This window comes from Struthio camelus, chromosome 2 (genome assembly GCF_040807025.1).
Source record: "Struthio camelus isolate bStrCam1 chromosome 2, bStrCam1.hap1, whole genome shotgun sequence".
NCBI lineage: Eukaryota > Metazoa > Chordata > Aves > Struthioniformes > Struthionidae > Struthio > Struthio camelus.
In genome coordinates this window covers 70020295-70039976 of record NC_090943.1, presented here as the reverse complement: position 1 = coordinate 70039976, position 19682 = coordinate 70020295, and the positions used below count along the sequence as shown (strand labels likewise).

The 19682-nt window shown below is 36.7% G+C and overlaps 1 protein-coding gene across 9 annotated transcripts in view; it reads left to right on the top strand.

Annotated features, from left to right (window-relative positions):
- PTPN3 (protein tyrosine phosphatase non-receptor type 3) overlaps window positions 1–19682 on the top strand; it is a 137616-nt gene that overhangs the window by 2386 nt on the left and 115548 nt on the right. For 4 of the 9 annotated variants that reach the window (XM_068936201.1, XM_068936206.1, XM_068936200.1 and 1 more), the window contains exon 1: window positions 13328–13389. The exons of 3 other annotated variants lie outside the window; for them this stretch is intronic. In XM_068936201.1, the coding sequence (XP_068792302.1) occupies window positions 13344–13389 (46 nt within the window). In that variant the 5' untranslated portion in view covers window positions 13328–13343. Of the gene's footprint in view, window positions 1–9166; window positions 9203–13327; window positions 13390–13436; window positions 13592–19682 lie in introns of those variants that run through there. 2 more of the 9 variants (XM_068936203.1, XM_068936205.1) reach the window with 2 other exon arrangements.

Sequence of the window (19682 nt, the reverse complement as noted above, 5' to 3'; positions counted from 1 at the left end):
TCGTTTCTCAATATCTTAAAATTTTTTATAATAATCATTATCTCAAGATGCCTACAAAATAGTTTGATATAGACACTAAAACTGTGGTGTTTATAGAAGCCATTAAAGTTAAATTCTACAAGGTCAGGTAACTGCAGAAATGGTGAGCCTTTTTTTTCATTTTGTCATTTTATGTATTCACAAATCGTATTTGCCATGCTAGCATCTATAGGGCTATTTAGTCATTTAAAAAAAAAATTAAATGTTAATTGGCAATGAGGGCTGTTGTTACAGACCATATTATTTTAATTGTGGTGGATATGCAATTTACGTTTTGTAGAAACCTTGTGGCATGCTTTTTTTTTTTTTTTTCCCAAACAAAAAATGTCCATAAGCTTTATAACCATGAATCTGAGAACCGGTTGTTGTCAGAGGCGCCAGAGTATTGTCATTAATGGAAAAGTTTGCACTAAAGTGGAAAATTGAGAAAATATTTTTCACTGTTTGCGTACAATTGTAGCCTTGAGGAAGTATACTAAGCTAAACTTGTTTTATTTGGTTGAATTCTTTGGCTTATTAGTGTTAGTTTGTAGTATTGATTTCTCTTATTGAATATCTCCTGGCTACTTATCTATAGCAGTGCAACTGTATATTTTACTCCACCGTGTTAAGTATACGAGGTCAGTTAACACGGGCAATTTGATGCTATATTGATGAGCGCTAGAACGTCCAACTTGCAGGCGTCTGGCTTGCGATGGGAATCCATAGCTCTGAGGTGTCAGCCTGTGGTGGGAGCATTAGATACTTCTGGCTAGAACATGGAATAGCTCTCATGGTGTGTATGAAGTTACACAAATTTATCATTAGGAAATTATAGACTGGGGATGTATCGCCACAAGAAAAGCAGGATTTAGGCAATCTAGCCCAGGCCCCATGGAAGTGTCAATATCAGCCAGAAATGTTCAGCCTGCAGTTTTGTTTTGAGTTGGATGCTTTTTTGCTAGCTGTAGCTAGCTCTTCTGAGTATTTTCTTGTTATCAAGGCCTAAGACTCAGAAGGTGTGTACACACTTGTTATGAAGTAAGTCTGAATTAGTGTGAGGTAAATTAATCTCCTGTTGGGGTGTTTACTGAGGGAAAAGAGCATGTACGGAGGTAGTTGGAATGGAGTAACAGATGCGCTGCAAGTTGCGTCCTGACTTATCTTGAGATAATTTATTCTTATCTCCCCATACCCTAAGATACTATTGGCTTTATAACAGCATGTGCTGAACCTTGCAGTGAATTCTTATTTCTATTATTAGCATTGTAATATGAAACTTAGTCACGTGTCCTGTATAGGTTTTGTATCCCATTTATTTGTTTCTTCTATGTCCTTGCACAGACTAGATTTCATGGTAGGAAATCGGATAATATGCAAACCATTCTCCACTAACTTGCTTTATAAATGTGCTGGGATTTTTTTGGTTTTAATTTTGCATTCTTCCTGTTGGGGAAATGTATTCAAAATCTTGATAAGCCTTCTTTATAAAGAAAATATTGATACCTCTTTATGTAATTGTAAAAAAAAATCTAACATCGTTTTAAAGGTTTAGTGATGCTTAGGTAAGAGACTCAAGATACCATCTTTGACTTCAATTATGTGTGTCTGTGTGTGTATATATATATATATAAATTTATATTTTTTTACTTAGAATTAATTTCAATCCTGCAATAGTAAGTTACTAAAGATAGGGAACAGATTTGTGGTATCTTTTAGGGAATGCTGATATATTAAAACTATTTAATGTTTAGACTGGCTTTTGTGAGGTCGTGAAAACGATGACATTCATTACTTTTTGTTTAATGGGTAGCATGTTTTCACAGTTCTGTAGCGTTAGCATGTACTTAATGCTGTGTTTCTAATGATTTTCCTTCCTTATTTTGTGAAGTTACTCAGAAGCTAAATAGCTAAATGTCTCTTTGATCTGATTTTGAAAATATAATATTTTAGTTTTCTGGCTTCTCAACTGTATCCACAGAAAACAAAGGAAGTTAGAAAATGATAAGCTCAGGAGGACCAGGAGAGAATCCTTGTGGTTTCAGTTGCTTGAGCTGGGTTGAAGACACTGTAATGCTGAATCTGGTCATGCATATCTGCTAGTTTTTATGTTGTAGATTTCTAAACATTGTAAATGATCTAATAGGAACAAAGGATCTGTTGGACCAGGAGATTCAAGGCAAACTATTACAAACCTTGTAGTCATTCAGTGCGTCACTCTACTTCCATTCATCCAGTGAGTCCCACGTGGTTTTGGCTTACAAGTTTCAGCAGTCTAAGCAAAATATGGGCCCTCGGCATACTTTTGGAATACAGATTCTCCATCTGGCACTCCTCACTGAGATATAAGGATTTTTTAAATCAGATTCTTGAAAAATGTTAGAAAACATGGTAGCAGATGTCTTCTCACTATTTTGGAAGTTCTTCAGGTTTTGACGGGTGTGCTTTCACAGTTCTGAGACATTTCTTTTGTTCTTGCACGGCCTTGCTATCTGCTCCCTGCACGTTCCTTTGTCTAATACCCACACCTCCTCTTTTATTGAGTGCAGTTCTTTTGTCAAAGGATACTCGCCATTCCTTTTAAGAAAAGAACATATCACTGGATGAGCAATACTGCAGATCTCTGCAGTCAATAATGCTGTAGAGGCCCCTTAGTCTGAAGCCAGTGTGCTATCCTAATTGCATCTGTGTGAAGTAAAGATTGTTAGGATTGGGTAATTTGATCCCTAAAACTAGGGTCCATAACACCTCTACAAATATCATTTCAATATGAACATTAAAGAACAGTAGTCAGTGTGGTTCTACAGTCAAAATGGAACTTGCAAAACACAGCACAGCTTGTATGTGATACAGGCATACTTTGATCTGCCACACTGGGTATAATTTCTTTCCTTTCCCTTCCCCCTGCCCCCTCCTTTGGCAAGTTCAAGTTTCATACAGGCACCTGTAACAACACATCTTATATGGAGAGAAAGAGTCCCAAGCTTTAAAATATGACTAAAAGCTCTGCTGAGGAAACAGTTTTCCAGAATCTGGAATTTAGAAGAGCTCTTCTAGCAAAATTATTTTAATCAGTTTTCTAGTAGAAGGTTTTCAGGGCTTTTTCAAATGTGTTACTTTGCCAAAAGTGGAACAGATGCTCTTCCTCTGATCACAGAATAGAAATATAGGTGAAGTACTAGATTGCATGTTTGTCCATATTGACCAATTAAATGTGTTTCAAGAAATAATGCATTACCTCTTTGACTCAGCCCCTACTTTTTATCATCTTTATCAACAGCTTGCTGTCGTCCTCTTGCTAATTCATTCTAGTGGCTCATGAGCTGTGACGTTAGATAATTATTTTTAATCGTTATTGTGCAGAACTTGGATAGTAACATACCAGTCAAAGGGGATGTCTCTTGTTTTTGCTTTTTAGAACTCCCATACTAAGATTATTTAGTGGTGGTGCTCATGGAAATTCATGAAAAATGGGAGCAAAAGCCAGTTCTTAATTCATACCTGTATGTGTGTGTTATAAAAGTGGATATTAAAGCTTTTCCAAGTGAGAACAATCAGTGCATTCTGAAGGTCTCTGCAAGAGAAAAAATTGGGATATGCCAAAAGTGTTTTTAATTTAGCTTTGCTCTTTTATTTTTAACATTAATATGAAACTAATTATATACTCTTCCTGTAAATTCACATAAAGCTTCAAACAAGCTATAAATGTTTAATTTCTGAAATGGTAAGATGGACAAATATCAAAAGGTGCTTCTTTCTTTATCCTCTGAAAGAGAAGAAATGGTGAAATTGGTGTGATATCATAAATTGCTTCGGCCTTTGTAGTTGACAAATTCAATTTAATGGTTTTAAGTTTTGTAGTAGCATTAATTTTAGTGCTTATGACAGATGCCAGTAGCCATAACCAAGACTGGGTGGCTCAACAATATGTTTTGGATATTAAGTAAAACATGTCATGTGCTTCTTATTTCTGGAAATATGTGTTATTAACCAGAAAGATGTGGATTTTTTATTTTTATTTTTCAGAAAGTAACTTTTGAAAAAGAGCAGTTATTAGCAACTTAAATCAACAATCAATGTTTCACTTCTATAGCAAATGATATTTTGCTTGCAATTTAAAGAATCAAAGTAGTTATGATTTGATGCATTGATTGATTTCCTTCCATCCTCTACCCCTTGCCCCCAAACAAATTCTAATCTAGTGTGTGTAGTTTTATGGAAAACAAGAAGTTCATAACACCAAACTGTGATGAGTAGCCATGGCTTTTTCCCTAGGAAATTATGTGATATAGTTATGCTTTGTGGAATGATGCATTTTATGAATCATTTTTTCCTCCAAAGTTATAAGCCACTCGAATGCCTGATCTATAAATGCAGTATATGTTTTTAAAATGCAGATAACTTTTTTTAAACCTTCCCATCCCCCCACCTCTTGTGCTCACTGGATTGTGCGTGGTCAAGAAGCTAGAAATTTGAACTCTGACTTGTATATGCATAGGTTTTGTACTGTAGCAATTCTTACATTATTTTGTCTACAACTGTGAAAATGGATTCCGTTATTCAGTATTGGGCATCTCCCAGGCATTACCCTGATCGTGCAAACGTAGACCTGATCTCTGCTCTTTCACTGGGGTTTGATTTTCTTTTAAGCTTAGTATTTTTGTCCCAAGTATTGGGTGCAAGTGCAGTTTGCTGCTATTTCTACATTTATATTGATATAAAATGCTTTTAACCTTTTGTATTTTTTTTTCATTTTTTAATACTGTTATGTAGAGGGGATGGTCCCTAACAGTAGGAGTAGAAGCACAGCTTTTGTTTCTAGGCAAACTTGGATGTCTACTTAATGTTAAGCACTTACCTTGCTATGGTTGTATCAGTATTAGTGGTTTGTCTGGAAGAGAATAACTTCTTGAATGCATTGCTAATGTTCTAAGTAACGCATTAAAAATCTCTAGCCTGTAGATAAGGTTGTACTTTGGTCAAGTTGAAGATCAGCTAGCACATGCTAAAGTACAGCTTGCCTTATCTTCGTGTTAGTGTCTTAGAATGTGTTAGTCCATGTTTACTTTAGAAAAGAAAGATGTCTTTGTACACGTAGTAAGGACAAGTTGTCATGCTTGATTTTTGTGTTATTGTTTATAGGACAGGACAATTAGTAGTTTTTGTTCTTCCATCATCTGTAATTAGCATATAATAAGCACCCCTGAAACTCGTTAAAAGGCTAGCGCTAACACATCTAGGCCTAGACTGTGAGTTAAATCCATGCTTATGCCATAGTTCAAACTTTTATTGTGTCCCTGGATAAGTATTTGTGGATCTAAAGTGAAAGTTGATTTCATTAATTCTCAGAAGAGCCTTGGGCTTTAAGGAGATCAAGTTCATAAAAACTCTGGTGGTTTGGTCTTTCACACAGGTGTCTCTAGACTACCATCTGTCACTACTGTCATTTGATTATGATCTGCGCCCTTGCTTATTCATGACTATTGCAGATCTTGCCAGTCTCTCAACTCATTCATCAATTGATGTAATTATTTATTAGAACTTTTCTTCTGTTAACTTACTGGTAGGTGAAACCCTGTTGGATTTTCAGTCTCTGTTCTGCCTATTGCTACCTTTAGTTATAGTTTTATCGTATACCTGCTAAATTTGCAGTGTCATAGATTTCACTTGATAGGAACTCTTTGGTCAACTTCATTTTGAGAGTTGCTTATGCTCTACTTAAACTAATCTTGCAAATTATGCTGTTCAGGATATGTTTGAAAAGAGGCTGTGTCTATGTGGAATTCTTTTACAGAAAGATCTTATTTTAGTAAGGAACACTGAGAACATGCTTTTGTATGCATCATTGATGTTTTCCGTGCCATCTGAAAAAACAGTTCAGTGATGTGTGTGTTTTAATATTTAAGAATTTAAAAACTGTCCATTTAACCCCCCCCCCCCAAAAAAAAAAAAACAATAATGGAACAACATAGCTTAGGCTAGTAAAGGGATGGGTTTAATGGTTGCATTAGAGCACTGGCTTTCAACTTCCTAGCAATTACAAATGAATGGTTTACCAACTCTAAATATGGGGAACAGTGGTATGGGGGAGGGAGATCAATACTTTGTATCTTACTCCAAAAGTGATAAAAGATGTGAAGTGTCACCGATAAAATTCTGTTTTGTAAATATTGCACAACTCATTCTTCATCTGTGAAAATACCTGTCCTTTGTGTATATTAATTCAACTAACAGTAGTTTTTAATAGAAGGACTGCCCATAAGTTGTTTTTGTTTGTTTGTTTTTAAAAAAGTCCAGCATGGCTGCAAATTAAAAACTTTAGCAACTGATTCTTCTTGCTTTTAGATTTGTTTGACTTTAGCAACACAGTTCTTTGTAGTAGCTGCCAGAAAATTTCATAAGCTGGGAGAAAGTCTGTGGGGCAGCAGCAGTCAGGACACACTACTGATGTGGCAAGAGACCAAAATTCCGTGACCGATTTCAGAACTTGGCAGCAGTACTTGTGTAGTAGGGCAACTGTCTTAATTGTAGTTTTCTGTTCATTAAATTCAATAGATCTTAAGTTTGTCCTCCTACTTTGGTTCTGTGTGTTTCCCATTCATATTGAAAATGCACACATGGTAAAAGGTATCTGAAGGAAGCTGGCAGTTTTGCACCGGGGAACTAATAAGGCTTCAGGATTGTAGGGAACACAGGTTATTCTAATAACTAAGAAGTAGTAGTGTTAAAATAATAGATAACATTTTTCATTATTAATCTTATGCTTTTTCTGAGCAGATAGGTCATGGTTATTTTTCAGATAAATATTTAAACCATTCTTTCTGTCTTGATACTTGGTACCTTGAATGAACTGACGGAGCGTGTGAGCCTGCCGTTTACTATTCAGTTGAGAAGCACTTTGGTGGTTAACAGTGGTGTCCTTTTGGTCAATGCACTATATATCAGTTAGTATCCTACTGGAATGAATAGGGAATATCATTCTGTGGTAGCTGAGTGCATAGGCTTCCAATTTCGCAAACCTTCAAAATGTGAAACAAACACCTGTCTGCAAACATAATGATAGCAAACTACTTCTATTAATAGTGGATGTGTTTCTGGAACATTGTTATACAATAGTTAACCCCTGCCACTCCCCAAATGACTATCCACAGATGCAGTTGCATTCTGTGCAAGACCTTGGTTATAGTGAAGCTGTCTGTTCATTTACTGTTAAGTGGTGGGTGTGCTTTGTGAAATGATCCTCTTGATGCCAACTTCCTGTGTTTGGTAGACACTCGAGCATAAATAATTGTCACTCTTTTTCACCATTTCCTTAGAGATTTAATTCGATACCAGTATACTATGTTATGTGAAAGTGAACTTAAATACTTAATTTCTAAGTCTTTAAAGATGGAAAATTCTTTTTTTTTCCTAGCCAAGTACTATATTGAGGGGTCTAGAAAGAAGCTCATTGTCTCATTCTAAAGTTTACTTTTTTCTTTAAACTAAAATGTAAAACAACAAAGCAGTGTTCCAAGTGCTCGCTGTGGGTTGTATCCTGACCATTGAAACAAATGTTTTGCCTCTCACTTAGGTGTTTTCTTTTCTTTTTGTTGTTTTTAGTTGTGAAACTTGTGAATTGATGCAATGAAACTACAACCCTTAACTCATTTCTGTAAAAGTAAACTTTATTTCTCTGTATCAGTATCAGACAAGCACAACTGTTTAGTAACTTAGTGTTTTACACTTGCTTTTTTTCCTAATTCATTTCTGTTGAAAACTTATGTTAAGTTGGTAAAGTCATGTTATTGCATGCCCATTTATATTGACTATAGATCCTTTGCTAGCAGTGTGTTTTTTTTTTTTTTTTAAACAGTCCCACTTAGTTAGCTATACTTGGTTTCTAAACAGATATATCTTGCTTGGGAGCAATGTTAAGTTTTTTGTGTCAATCGAATAACATGACTCAATGGAATATTAAGCTGGATATATTCAGACTAGAACTAGCGACTAGAATAGCTTGCTGTTAATTATGGTAGATCCTAGATTCTGAATTCATGAATGATGCAGATAATCTTTCTTTTAAAAAAAAAAAAATCCTGTCAAGGGAAAACCTTGGCTGAACAGTTTTGTGACCTTCTTACATAGCGAATCAAGCTTACTTATATTATCAGTTGTTCTTAGTTGTGAATGTACTGACTTCTGTTAAACATTTTTGATGGATAACATATCCAACAGCATCTATTGAGATTACTTTATGAATGGAACTGAAGTCTTAACAAGTGAGACCTTAAAATCTAATATACTGCAGTCTAAAGCTAGCCATATGATCAGATATTTTGAAGAGAGATTTTGTTAAAATTGTCAATTACAAACCCTGTTACTTGTTAACTTGTGTATGTTATGGCATTTGGCTTATTTAAAAAGAGTGACATGTTTTATGCTAGGTTGTTCTGCATATGTTTTTTTAGTTGCCTAGAAAATAAATCTTTCCAAGCATAAGAAAACTTTTAAAAATACTTCTCTTTTGGGTGTCAAAGATGGAAGCAAAAGACAAATGTATGTATTAAGCTGGGATGAAAGAGAGAAATCAGCATATTGTTTAGTATACTAAGTGCCCATTTGTTTACCGAAGGCAAAAGTAATTTTTGTTTTGTCCTGTGTGCTTCCCTGCTCCTTCCATCTCCTACCCACTTTTCCTCTTCCCCCAAACATTTGTAAACAGAAAATTAACTTAAAATGTCAAATTCAGTTTCTTCTCTTCCATTTCCTAGTTTAGTAAAATAACTTCTAGGACAAAGATAGCATGCCGATCATTATGACCTTTTCAGTACAAAAGTAGATTTTGGGCCATATGTTAAGAAGCTCTGAAAAACTTGTTAACAGTACTAGGTCAATTGTATGCATATTAATGTTTTTAAATTGTCAGATATATACCTAGAATTGTGTAACAGCCTTTCCTGGTTATATATGGCTCACATCCTCCATTGAAGCTCATTTGCTCTTCTTTCTGGCATTGAGGAGAAAAACTAGCTTTACAACAATTTGCTGTACATTACAAAGTAAAGTTGAACTCTTAGCACGAGGAGGGGAGGGGAAAGAAAAAGAAAGCCTGTTTTACTGGCTCGATCAGATGGCAACTTCAAGGTGATGAGAGGATGTGCTTCTCGCCAGCAGATAAGGCCGGACAGTGTGATGAGTCTAGGTTTGTTGTTCTCCTTCTTTTCCATCCATTGAGATCCCTTTTGGCAATCTGATGCCTGACGAATAAGCAAGGTGAAAGTTTCAGTTTCTTCAGTACATTTAATTTTAATGTGCTGTCAGGTGACCCGCAACAACTTTGGATCATTCGTTAACCTCCTGGATCGATTTTGTTGTCTTAAGAGCATGTTTGTTGTTCGTTCCTCCTCCCTTACTCTCTAAATCTGTTTGTTAGTTTCAGCAAGTTTTATAAAAACTTAGATCTAGATCTAAAGACAGTAAGCTCACTATGAATTAAATGAAAAATTGTATAGGAAAGAAAATAGTGTAGAAGAGGCTCTGGATTGGAGCCTCAGTCAGGAAAGGTCTGTAGTTTGAGGCTCAGCAGCTACTCAATTTGCCTGCAGGGTAATGACTGAGCAGGTGCCTGACTTGAACTCAGCCACTACCAGTGTTGCCTCACTCTACCTACCCTGATGTATGGCTGTGGCGGGGGGCGGGTACTGAAACGTTTTGGAGAGTCAAAGGCTTGGCATCAGGGAGCAATAGAGAAGAGCAGCTCAGGTTTGGAGAGATGGCAGCTTAGGACTGTAAAGCAAAAACCTGCAGGAAAGCCAGCTTTGCTAGTTGTTGTTCAGAGACCAATAAGTTTCCATTGTGTTCACCACCTTTCTTTCCTGAATTTCTTTTCAGGAGTAATGATCTTTGTTCTATTCAGTGTTGCACCTAGCCATGTTTGTGAAGATTGATGCATATTTTTGTTCTCTTTCAAATTTCATCGGTTTTAGAATTGAAGATCTACTTTAGCTTGGTTTGTTGTTAAAAGAGGTTAAAAATGTGTCTTGCTGGTAGTAATATATACCTGGTAACGCATGAATAGGCTAATTTTTGAATGATTTGAGGTGTGTGGTCATCCCTGGAACGCAGTTATAGCTGTGGGTTTATTATACAAAGCTATAGCTTGAGGCAGTGACATGAAGGCTCAAAATCCAAATTCTGATCTCATTCTAGCTGAGCAAATGAGAAACTAGATACCTGACTTAAAGGTCATGCTAGTAGGCCCCTAAGCACAGTGAGTGCCTTGGCCAGCTGAGGTTTATATAAGTGCTGCACGAAGGAGAATGAGCAGACTAGAAAATGCCCAAAAAGGGCATTTAAAGATATACGCCATGTGCTGAGTTTTTGATTCTGCTGATTTCTGGAACTTGCACGTTTGCTTATTATGCATATAAAATAATTAACCAATTATGAAATGCATGATAGTCACAAAATGGCAGGATACCAGTGAAGGATGTAGCATGTAACTGATTTAAATATAAAGGAAAGTTGTAGACTGAAATATCTGGATCCCAGTTATTGGACAGTTATGCTGTGCGCTTTTTAGGGAGCGGTGCAGAGTTATGCTTGCTACTTACCGGACTGCCCTGAATAAAGAAACTTGCATGACTAATCCATTGCGAAGTTGTGCATTGCACAAAGCTAAGTGAGTCTAGATGCTGGAAGAGATGGGATTAGTAGTATGTGATCACCCTGGTGTGCCTTTAGCATTCGGTAGGACAGAGTGACCAGTAGCAGAGGCAGACACTGAAAGAGGTCAGTAATACGTTACTAAAATATTCAGTAATATCCAAATAATTTGAGCAGTTAGAGGTATTGTAGTTGATGTAAAGTATATATAGTAAAATGTAGTTACGTGAAATAAATGTTCTGCAGACATAAGCTTCTAATAGTTGTACTTGCTGCGTTGTTGATGTTAAGATATGACAATCTTCTAGCGGTGGATAATTCTTGCAATACAAAAATTTCAGTTTTCACTTCATACTTAGAGTATGAGTTATTTGACAGCGTGATAATTAGGATAGCATATTGGATTTGAGGGTCTGTTTCTTGGTGTACTGAACTACCGATGTACTCCTCTTAATGTGTTTGGAATGTTTTTCACAGATTTCTTGAAAAACAATTAAGTACTGGAATAGGTTGCCCAGAGGTTTGTTGGAGTCTCCCTCGGTGGAAATGCTCAAGATTTGGCTTGATGGGACCCTGGGTAACCTAATTTAAAGCCCTACTTTCAACAAAGGTTGGATCAGGTAGTTTCCAGAATTCCCTTCCAGCCTAGACTTTTTTTATGATTCTGTGATTTAATTCATGCATAGCCATGTTTTTCTATAGTATTGGTGATAGTTTAATCCTATAACAATAACATTAATCTTGTTAAAATAGCCCAGATCTTGTTCTGCTGAAAATAAACGTGGGAAATAAGTTAGTCCACTAGTGAAAATGTTTACCACTGCTCAGTGGTACTGTTACGATAGGACTTGACGCTGTTCTGTATTGGAGAGACGGCCGTAATGCTAGTATTAGTAATTATTTTTATGCCTATGAGAGCAGAGTCCAAAGTGAAGAAAGAGCTCTCAGTCAGGTTGCCTCATAGGGGATTTTGCTTGATTAAACACTGCTTTATCAGGTTGTTATTCAAAACCGTGTTTCAAAGATAGCCAGAAAACAGTTGACCAACTGTACCAACTACTTTTTTTCTTCATTGTTTATATGTAAATCAAAGGTTGAATGCCTAACTGAAGAGGATTTTATGGCTGAGTACATGGCTTTATGTTGCAAAATGAACTGAGCGTGTTAAGACAAACTTATGAATCGCATATATATACTTTCAAGACGATTTGAAGTGATCGAAGCCTGATTTGTTTTATGACTTTATTATTATTAACCAGGTTTCTTCAAAATGGCAACCTTTAGTGGTTGGACTTCCTACTGCAAATCTTTTCTTGCTTTTGTGAGACAGTTCATTGCAGAAAACATTCAAAAATGAATGTAAGCTTGTAACATCCCTTGTAACGGTATGCTACCTAGCATTTCAAATTTTGCCAAGGAAATTCTGTGGTGTAGTTGCTCAGAAAATAATGCTAAGGTCTGTGTTGGCATGGTGAGATCTGTAATCAATGAAATGTGTATAATGCATCAGAAAACATCAAACTTTAAACCCACTCTTTAGAGACTGGGACTTCAATAGCTCTTAGTGGAGATGACAGAGTCCTGTAAGCCTCCTTATGGGAAAATATGCTTAAAAACACAAATATTCAAAATCTTGTGTACTAATGTGCTTACTTGCATATCAACTGAAGTGTAGGGACTAGTTGGTTGCATTATGATTTGCACTGAGTTTGGCTAGCAACTTTCTGGCTACTATTGCATATGCTCAACTTTGCAGCCCAAGCCTAATACTTTATAAGCATATTTTTTTACAGTGACTCCTTCTCCGTTACGTCTGAATTTTGCTGTTCTCTGGCTCTTTCTTTTTTCTGGGGGATGGGGGAAGGGAAGGGGAGAGAGGTAACCAACACAGTTGTTCTAGCTTGTTAAGAGTCATTTAGTAGGGAACAATTGTTAACGTGATCAGTGCTCCTCTAAAGTAAAAGCCTTCTGTTTTTTACCTGCTATATTATTGCTATAGATTAGGGGTTTTTTTTTTCTTTTTATCATTTCATATCTTCTTTCTTTGCATCTAGATCAAGTATACTTTTATTTTTCCCCCTAGCACCTAACCATTTTAGGACCTGTCACTTAAGTTGGGAATAAGGTGCTTCCATTCTGTTTGCCTGTGAGAAGAGATGTTTAATATAGATTTTTTTTTCCCTATTTTTCCCTGACTTTCTGACATAATACAGTCATCACAGACCATATGCAAACATATAGCACTGCTTCCAGCACTGATATTGCTGTCATCTTTCTGTATTGATAGTTAGATTATAATTAACTCTTGTCTGCACAATTAGAAATATAATAATTGAGGTGACAGCTTTCCTTGGGGGAGAATGGGGGAGGACAAAAGATCCCCAAACAGGCTAGCCCTAAAATAAAGGAAGCCTCTGTTCTAAATGTTTATTATTGCCATTTAGTCCATTTTCTAACAAGCAGGGAATGCACAGGATTCATATCAGATTTCTTTTCAGCAATAAGACAGAGCAAACTTTCTAAATTAGTATATATCTCAGGTGTTTTGGAAACACCACCTTTGGTCATTGTTTGTGAACGTGCTCCTCGTTCCCTAGTATTGAATTGTTACTATTTGGTTAGTGAGACTTTTTTTGGCTCTCCACATTCAATTTCAGTGCAGCAGGAGGATGCAGTAGATGCACTTCTGTTTTCTGTTTGATGGCATAGATGTTCTGCTCAATGGTATGAAAGGGTCGGCCAGGAGTTCCTTGAACTGCTCACTTCAGAGTGAAGCTGCTGGGGCCTAGCACAGCCAGACTCATTGCTAGATTCAGTGTTAAAACCTAGTTTGTGGTTCAGCTTGCAGAGTAAGAAAATTGCTGGCGTTGGAAGCAAATGGTGCTCTGAGGTTTGGATTTCTGGAAACAGTTATCCGAGGAAAGTGGTGAGCCGAAACAAACTTTTCAAAAATTCAGAACGCATGTTTTACCAACAGAAATAAGCAGTTCTCTGCTTTTTGCTCCTAAGTAATTGTCATCCTCAATGGTTTCTCAGTTGACTGTAATATGACAAGGTTAATTTTGTCTTTTCTTCCTTTAATTTATCTATCAATGTTATTCCAAAAGATATGTAATTCTTTTGCTTGTAAATATTTTTAATCCCTTCTTTACTGCCCTTGGAACAGGAGTTGTATTTTAACACTGAATTCCTGAGACTTGGTATCAGTGGACTGATGAAGAGAGATCTGATATAACCTGTCTAGACTCATAAATTTAGGAAAACAAGCTACAATCTCCTAGGGAATTGATTTTTTCCTTAAGCTGCTTCACAGCAATTGATGGTCTATATTTAATGAAAGATATATTTTTAAGTGGTGCTGGTAGGGATCTGTACACATAAGTATGTTGCCCTTCCTAAATCCTTTCTCTCTGGCTCTGATCTCCTAGTTCATTAGGAAAAAACTTTCATCATCGTTTCAACAATAGCAGATAACCACTCTCTGCTATCTTATCTAATCTATAATTTCTTCCTCCTCCACTTCTGCATTGCTTTCATATTCTTGTTACTATTTACTTTGTTCCAACCCATTGCATTATGCTTTTACTCATAGTTTGTTTCATGACTGATCTGCTTATTCTCTTTGGAACCCCTTATACTCTTCAAGTCCTATGTTAATCATTGATTCAATTAGTCCTATCAATTCTGATTTATTTTTTCATCTGAACGGTGTCTGATCTAGTGCTTTCCAAGATCGATGGAAAGAAAAGTTCTTTTTTTCATGAATGCGGTAAGAACTAGACAAGGAGGCATTCTCTCTTTCTGTTTTTTCCCCGTGATTTGGAACTGCCTTGTCAGCCAGTGCTGCACTGTGAAGTTGTCATAACCTTCCTTTTCGAACGTGTTGCTGTGGTTCTTGTTGTTTCGTGGCTGCTTTTAGTTTGCAAACTCAGGATAGGCAGCCATCCTGTAACTGCATTCAATCCCTAAAAAACCTCTGCTACCACTTACTCTGACTAGTTTTGCATATGGCTTTTATTTTTAAAAGATTCCTGTTCCTGTCATATTGCTTCAAAAAGGGCTGTAGCTGCTTCCTGAATTTAACGCTGATGAAGGTTACATACCTTACATATCTGAAGTTTGGCTGGATTTAACAGTTAATAAATCTCTGTTACATGCTAAAGGTGTTCTCTCCCCTCTTCATGTTTTTTTTGAGAGACTAACTTGCTTAGGTGAAATTCTAGATTTTATTAGTAGTAGAAAAGTGTACATGGCAGAGGCCAGAGTTTGTACTTTGGTTCCAAAGATCAGCTGCAGACTGAGCGTGTTCATCATATGTAAATATTGATGTCACATTCAGAAAGTTCTTGTGGATGAGCAGACCACTTACATGGTCACAACCTGATACATTTTGCACTAGAAAAACAATTAAGATTAAATAAACTGAGCTGAGTGATTTTTACAGAGGTGTAACATAGGGTAGGTAATCTAGAATAAAGGTCATTATCTTTGTTCCTAATCTCAGTATAAGCTTAAATATTAGGACTCTATGTAAAGGTTTAGCTAATAGCTTTTAAAATAAAGTAGCTAATCTAAATCAGTTACCAAAGCAAAGTAAGCTTGACAATATTGCTTGAAGTATTGATTTCAACTTAATTTCTCCTTTAAAACTCTTATGACAATCTGATGTTTTCAGGTAAACTGGCTGTTTACCTGAACATTGATTTGGCAAAATACTTGCTTTTGGTTGATTGACTTGTCCTCAGCAGAATCAGAACATAGTACTGTGTTCTCAACCAGGTTTTGTTTTGATGCCTTTCCTTTAAAATACACTTCTAGTTTATTACATGGTTGTGAAAGAAACGCTAAGGAAAGAAAACAATAATTCTGGACTTTTGTCCTCTTTTTCAGTCTGGCTGTACTGTGATTATAGTTCTGATTTGATAAGGTGCTATAGTGCACTCCCTCTTCTCTCCCAGCCCTTCCAAATTATGTTTTGAGGAATTTGCCTTTTGGGAAGTGTTACTTGTTACCGCTGTCCTGTGAAGTGCTTAATGGTGAGGGAACCTGGAGAGATTTGTTGGATCTCACCACTATAAACAACCTCTCCTTTTTGCTCCTGTTTTAGTATAAAGCAGCAAAGTTGGCACTGTGCCTGCATTCCTCTGTAATCAGTTGCCACAGCATGCTAAGATTGCTTTGAGGGAAGTAGATAAATATTTTACCTGCCAGCCGGGAATACAAAAGCTGAACTAGGAAGGATTGGGGACTGTAAGATCTACTTGGGAAAACTTGATTTTTGTGTGGGTGCGTGTGTGTGTATGTTAAAAATGCTTGGCACCATTTCACATATGAACTGATTTGAGACTTAAACCAACCTCTGGCTCCAAAACTCAACAATATCAGCAGTTCAGTAGGTAATAGACTTGTGTTCTAAAACAAGGAAGTTGTTTATTTTTGTGAATTAAATCAGTCTTGCTGTGCAAGGGAATATAACAAGCTTATATTTATAAGGTTCATGAGACTTGTTACTTCAAGGTAGCAACAGGAAGCTTTATTATAAGTGCTCATTAGTTGGGCAGCTGCATTAAAAGCAAATGAACAACAACAACAACAAAACCCTACGTGGGCTTGAATTATTTGTGAAGGCACTATTTATTGTTGGGATAGTTGGGGAAAAACAAGGGGTGGGGGTTGTCTCAGTCAAGAGAGTGAGTAGATCTTTACCAAGTCGCCTTTCCAAAGTCATGCTCTACCCTGCCCCAGTTTACTCCCCTTAACTTCACTGTCAAGAATTGTCTGGCCCCATCCTGCTCTCTGTGATTACAGGCCTTCTCCCTTCTAACTTCTACCCTGTATCACCACTGCTGACCTCAGTACTGATTACCCAATGCCTTCCTGTTGATTTGGGGTTGGACATCAGCTCTCAGAGCAGCACCTGCTTCTCTGCAGGTGATTTGTAGTAACTGCAGCATGCAGACTTACCTCTTTGCCAGTGCCATGAATTAAAAGTTTGTACAACTAAGCAAAGTAACAGTTTAGTCGCTTCATGGTAGAAGGTTTGGCATATTTCTGTATGACGTATGTCTGGCCCAGTATTATCACCTGTCCTATGATGATGAAGGGCAGCAAGGCATTTTGCTTGTATCAAAGGAGGTGTTCTCAATGTGTCCAGGTGCTCCTGAGCAGCTAGCTGCTGCTGTTGAGTTGTCCAGCCAGCCAGCACCTGCTGGCCAGCTAGGCAGCTGAGTGGTGTTGTATGCTGACCAAGTGACTGAATTTTGATTGAGGGCTAAATGAATTGGTTTTTTGAAAGGAAGAAACTGACCAAAAGATTGCTGCTGGTCCATACGCTGCAGAGGGAAGAAACAGTGTCTATTTTAGATTAAAGTTCTGCAATGGGCTTTCCTTGAGGTACCTTATGCTGCAGTTGCTAGGTGCGTGTGAATTTTGTAGTGAGAGGAGAAAAATTCCCTTACAGGGATATAAAGATATAAATGTTTGGATTTCTTTGGTCTAAAGCATACACTGTTTAAATGCTGATGAAAAACAGAAAGCATGGATTGTTTGCAAGATAGGATGTGTTCTGTCATGCATTTACTGTACTTTTTTCTTCACTGTGTGTAGGAATTGCTTTCTTTTAAAATGCAGACACCCTAATATGTGCAGGGATTAGAAAATTTGCTAGCCATTTTGGGTGGTGGTGCTATTCCTTTTTTTGTTGTTTTTTCTTATTCTCTTAATGCAAGAAGGACTGGCATGAGAGCACTATGCAGTTAGCGCTGCTGCAGGTCCTAACAGTCGATTTGATCTTGTTAGAACATAATAAATTGATGTGATCCTAGGTGTGTTGAAGTCTGTGCTACAAACCAAAAAAAAAAAAAGTGTACTTTGGTAAGCTTAGAATATAACTTTATCAGCTAATCATAAATAGGGAGGGAGATGAGATGATGATACAGATGAAGGAGCAGAAAACTGTTTTTCCGTGAGGATTGTTTACAAAGCGCAGATGTTCTTATGACTGGCTTTTTGTGTTCTCTGTTTGCTTTTTCTTAAAGACTTGCAAAACTCTTATGCTGTAAACTTTCTTGAAGTTCTTCTCCCACTGTCCCTTAATGTGGCAAATAAAATTCAAATGTATACATCTTGAGTTTTGCTAATCTGAACGTGTAAACTCACAAGTTATGGTCAAAGTAGTAAGAGGTGCTTTAATTTCATCATATTTTCATCATATCATAGCTTCTGGCTATGAGTCATGAGACTTTTGTGACATTTTCAAGCTCTTTCCTGTAGTTTGAGAGGTAGAACTTTGTGTGATTACTTCAAATAAAATACTGAGTTTTGAGAGATTTTTAGATAGAATCTTCTGATTTTGTGTAGTTTTGGGCAGTCCCAGAGGACAAACTGAGTATAACTGTAGTGTCTAAAAGGATTTCTTTCCATCTTTACAGCTCTAAGTTAGGCTATCAGTTTTTAGTTACCTTCTATGTTATAGACTATTAATTTTGTGTCCGCAATCGACCTTATTTAGCTACTATCTCTGTCCTCCTTTCCTTTAACAGAAGAATCGCTGTGGTTAAGTTATACTGCCATCTTATCTTTTACAGTAGTATTCCGTGGTTAACTGCATGATTTCTAGTGCTTTGTTCTGGATCCCTTTGGGGATGTTCTGTGGCTGCAAGCTTTATAACATAGGAAGTTGTCTATCATGCTTGAAGAAGTATATTTTAAAAGCTTGTAGTAGAATATAGTTTATAAATGCTTGAAGCAGGAATGTACAGAAAACAGTTCCATGAAGTTTTGAGGTCTAAACTAAAAGTCTGGATGTAGACAGATAATTTATAGTAATTCTAAGGAGCATTACTTGTTTGTTAACACAATTTTATGAGGCTTCCCCCCTCCCCCCCAGAATCTGGATATTTCTCTAAGAAATGTTTTGCAAATATATGGACTGAGTTTTGTTGCTGCCAGTGATGTGACTTCTTCCCAAATTTGAGTGGAACACAGTCCTGTATTGTGTTAAGAAGCAGATTCAGAGTAGCGATCATCAGTGGAAAAATCCTAGATAATGTTACAAAACTTAAATTTGGATTTATCTGCTATGGGATCAGAAGGTCCGATCAAAATCGGACAGATGGAATTTCCATTTGTCTTTTAAAGCAGAGTTATCTTTGTTATTAATACTCTTACTACTATGCCAGTGGATGGTGTCAGTCAGTACTGCCTTCAAAACCTGTATTAGACAGCGGATTTAAGCTGTGTTCTGTTCTTTCTTAGAAACTCTTACTGATTCCTGCTGCAGAAGTTAATAGCACTGTAACAAACAGTTCTTAACTTGGTTAGCAATTAACAACTTACCTACATCATGCTGCCTCCTCTTTAAATGTTTAAAAAAAAAAAAAAAAGGCATGGGCAATTTTGTAGCATAGTAATGATACATGTTCAATCTAGGGAGAAAAAAGTGTCCAGTTCACAAAATGCTATTAGTGACTGCATCAGAAATAAAATATGGACATTTAGATTCGCGGCCTTAAGTTTTTAATCTACTACCCTATTGTTCTGTCTACAGGCTTGTTCTGGTTCTTTCCTGCATTTTCAAAGAGCAACTTAAATTTCTTTTACTCTAAACAAAGATGATGGAGCATAATGTACAATAACATCAGAACTGCTGAATGAAATGTTTGGTAACTGCTTTATGACAGAGGTCTCTTATTGGACTGGTTAATATAGATCAACAATGTTTTGAACTTGCAGATAATTTTTAACTATTGTCCTCTGTTGACAAACAGCTTGTATTATGTTGGGAAGCATGATATATGTGGAATTGATGCTTTTCTATCATTCTTGGCAAAGTTGTTATCATGTCACTGCTCAAAAAGTGAAACTACGTTTTTACACTAGAAGAGGTAGAGAGTAGTACTGATCTGAATCTAGTGGGCAAAATAATGCTTGTGGTGGATAATACCTCTTTTATTTAAAGAGTTTGCACTGATGTGTGTTTGGATTTAGCAGAAGTAGCAGAGCTTGATACTAGTCAA